The 1,716-nt window shown below is 41.5% G+C and overlaps 1 protein-coding gene across 1 annotated transcript in view; it reads right to left on the bottom strand.

Annotated features, from left to right (window-relative positions):
* The window catches only part of LOC107097008 (suppressor of tumorigenicity 14 protein-like), a 26,371-nt gene that overhangs the window by 14,635 nt on the left and 10,020 nt on the right, over positions 1-1,716 (bottom strand). The window contains exons 5-6 of the mRNA XM_015393961.1: positions 1,694-1,709; positions 632-754 (exon numbers count right to left, since the gene is read on the bottom strand). Of these exons, the coding sequence (XP_015249447.1) occupies positions 632-754; positions 1,694-1,709 (139 nt within the window). The remainder of the gene's footprint in view (positions 1-631; positions 755-1,693; positions 1,710-1,716) is intronic.

The raw sequence follows: 1,716 nt of genomic DNA, 5'->3' as shown, positions 1-1,716 counted from the left end.
ATTGGCCGAGAATCGTTCCCAGTCCCAGCCTATTTGTGTTCATCTGACTGTGTTCACTGTTATTCCCCGAATAAATGAAAAAAGTTAGAATTTATTATTACCTAGACACCACTGATAACAGGAGGTGAAATTCAGCTCCAGACGAGCAGAGCGTTTGGTGATGTCATCAATACGCTTCTGTTCTAATTGATCCATATTTATTCTGCGTGCTCCTGTTCTCCCAGAGTCCAGACTTTCCTGTATTCTTCTCAGGAACATATCTGGCGAGAACACGAGTCCGTACTCGCACTCTAGTGAATTTAGAAAGGGGCCTCGTTTGCCCACTGAGCGATTTGCCCAGGACCACCTTACGACCTTACGATTCCTGATGGGGAGGTTGTCGTTAGAGGCTGATCGCCCCTCGTTACCCCCTGGTCACTACGCCACGCACCATCAGGCTTAAAGTCGGCCCGATTATAAAATTCTCCCACTACTGGAGAATCGGCCCGAAAAGGGCAAAAAAATCGTACGGGGTCCGACCGGCTTACGGTTTAGATTAGGGCATGAAAAGGGTTAAAAATGAACGGGAATCATCCCACGGTCCTCGCTACATATAGCGAGATGAGAATGTGTGTGTGTGTGTTGAACCCACTGCAGTTCTCCTCATCAGAGCCGTCAGGACAGTCCGTCTCCCCGTCACACTCGGGGTTGGCTTTGCTGATGCAGCGGCCGTTCTTGCAGCGGTAGGTGGTGGCTGAGCACTGCAGCATCAGAGCTGAAGGAGACAAGTCAGCCATGAGACAAACGTCCCTAAAGAAACGTCTGATTTAACGATGCAGCTTAACCAGCAGCAGCCCCCTGCATACCCGGTCAGACCAGCACAGTCAATACACGTTTATCCCTTTAGTTTTGCACCAAAAATGGACTTAACCCTGTAATGCCAAATGTATCATATTTGATACATACTGTTTCTGAAATGTTTTGCTTCTGACACCTTTTGCATAATTTAATGGTAAAAACTTTGCTCAAAATTCTATTGTACACAATCAGATATACCTGATAACAGCCAGCAGACTTATAGTAATAAATTATTAATATCAAAAATGTATTTCTGTTTTTTCTTTTTACATATTTTGTTAAAAGGGCAAATAAAAAAATTATTTTCTATTTTGTTTTATTCTTGGATCGGGCTTTAAAGGGTTAAACTACCTCAACGGGCGTGTTTCCTTTTAGTCATGTACAAAAAAACAATTTAGTTACTTACTTTTTGGTGGTTTTTGACACATATGTCGATCTGACCTTAAATAGTTTTTTTCTGTACATGACTAAAAGGGATACATATGGAAGAGGATTAGGGCCACTGACAAAAAAAGGAAAAAAGTTTATTATTTCAGTATAATATGAGAAAAAAAAGTCAGAATTCTGAGAAAAAAAAGTATTTTTCCCCAAATTAAACTGAAATAATATTAAAAAATCAGTTAACTTTCTTTTCATTTCTTCAGTGGCCCTAATCCTCTTCCGTAGAAACACGCCCGTTGACGTAGTTTAAAGTCTATTTTTCATACAAAACTAAAGGTTTGAAAGCAAATCTGACGTCTTGTGGATGCGTGTTGATTGTGGGTATGCTGGTCTGATGGGGTATGCTCATCTGACAGAACGCCGCTCTGCTGAGCTCCTCTGGATCTGGTGAAGTCCATCTGAGTTAGTTTCTTACATTTTTCACACTTGGACTCATCA

Source organism: Cyprinodon variegatus, unplaced genomic scaffold (genome assembly GCF_000732505.1).
Source record: "Cyprinodon variegatus isolate N-32 unplaced genomic scaffold, C_variegatus-1.0 Scaffold665, whole genome shotgun sequence".
Lineage (NCBI taxonomy): Eukaryota > Metazoa > Chordata > Actinopteri > Cyprinodontiformes > Cyprinodontidae > Cyprinodon > Cyprinodon variegatus.
Note: the sequence above shows the minus strand (reverse complement) of the source record. Positions and strands in the feature narration are given on the sequence as shown.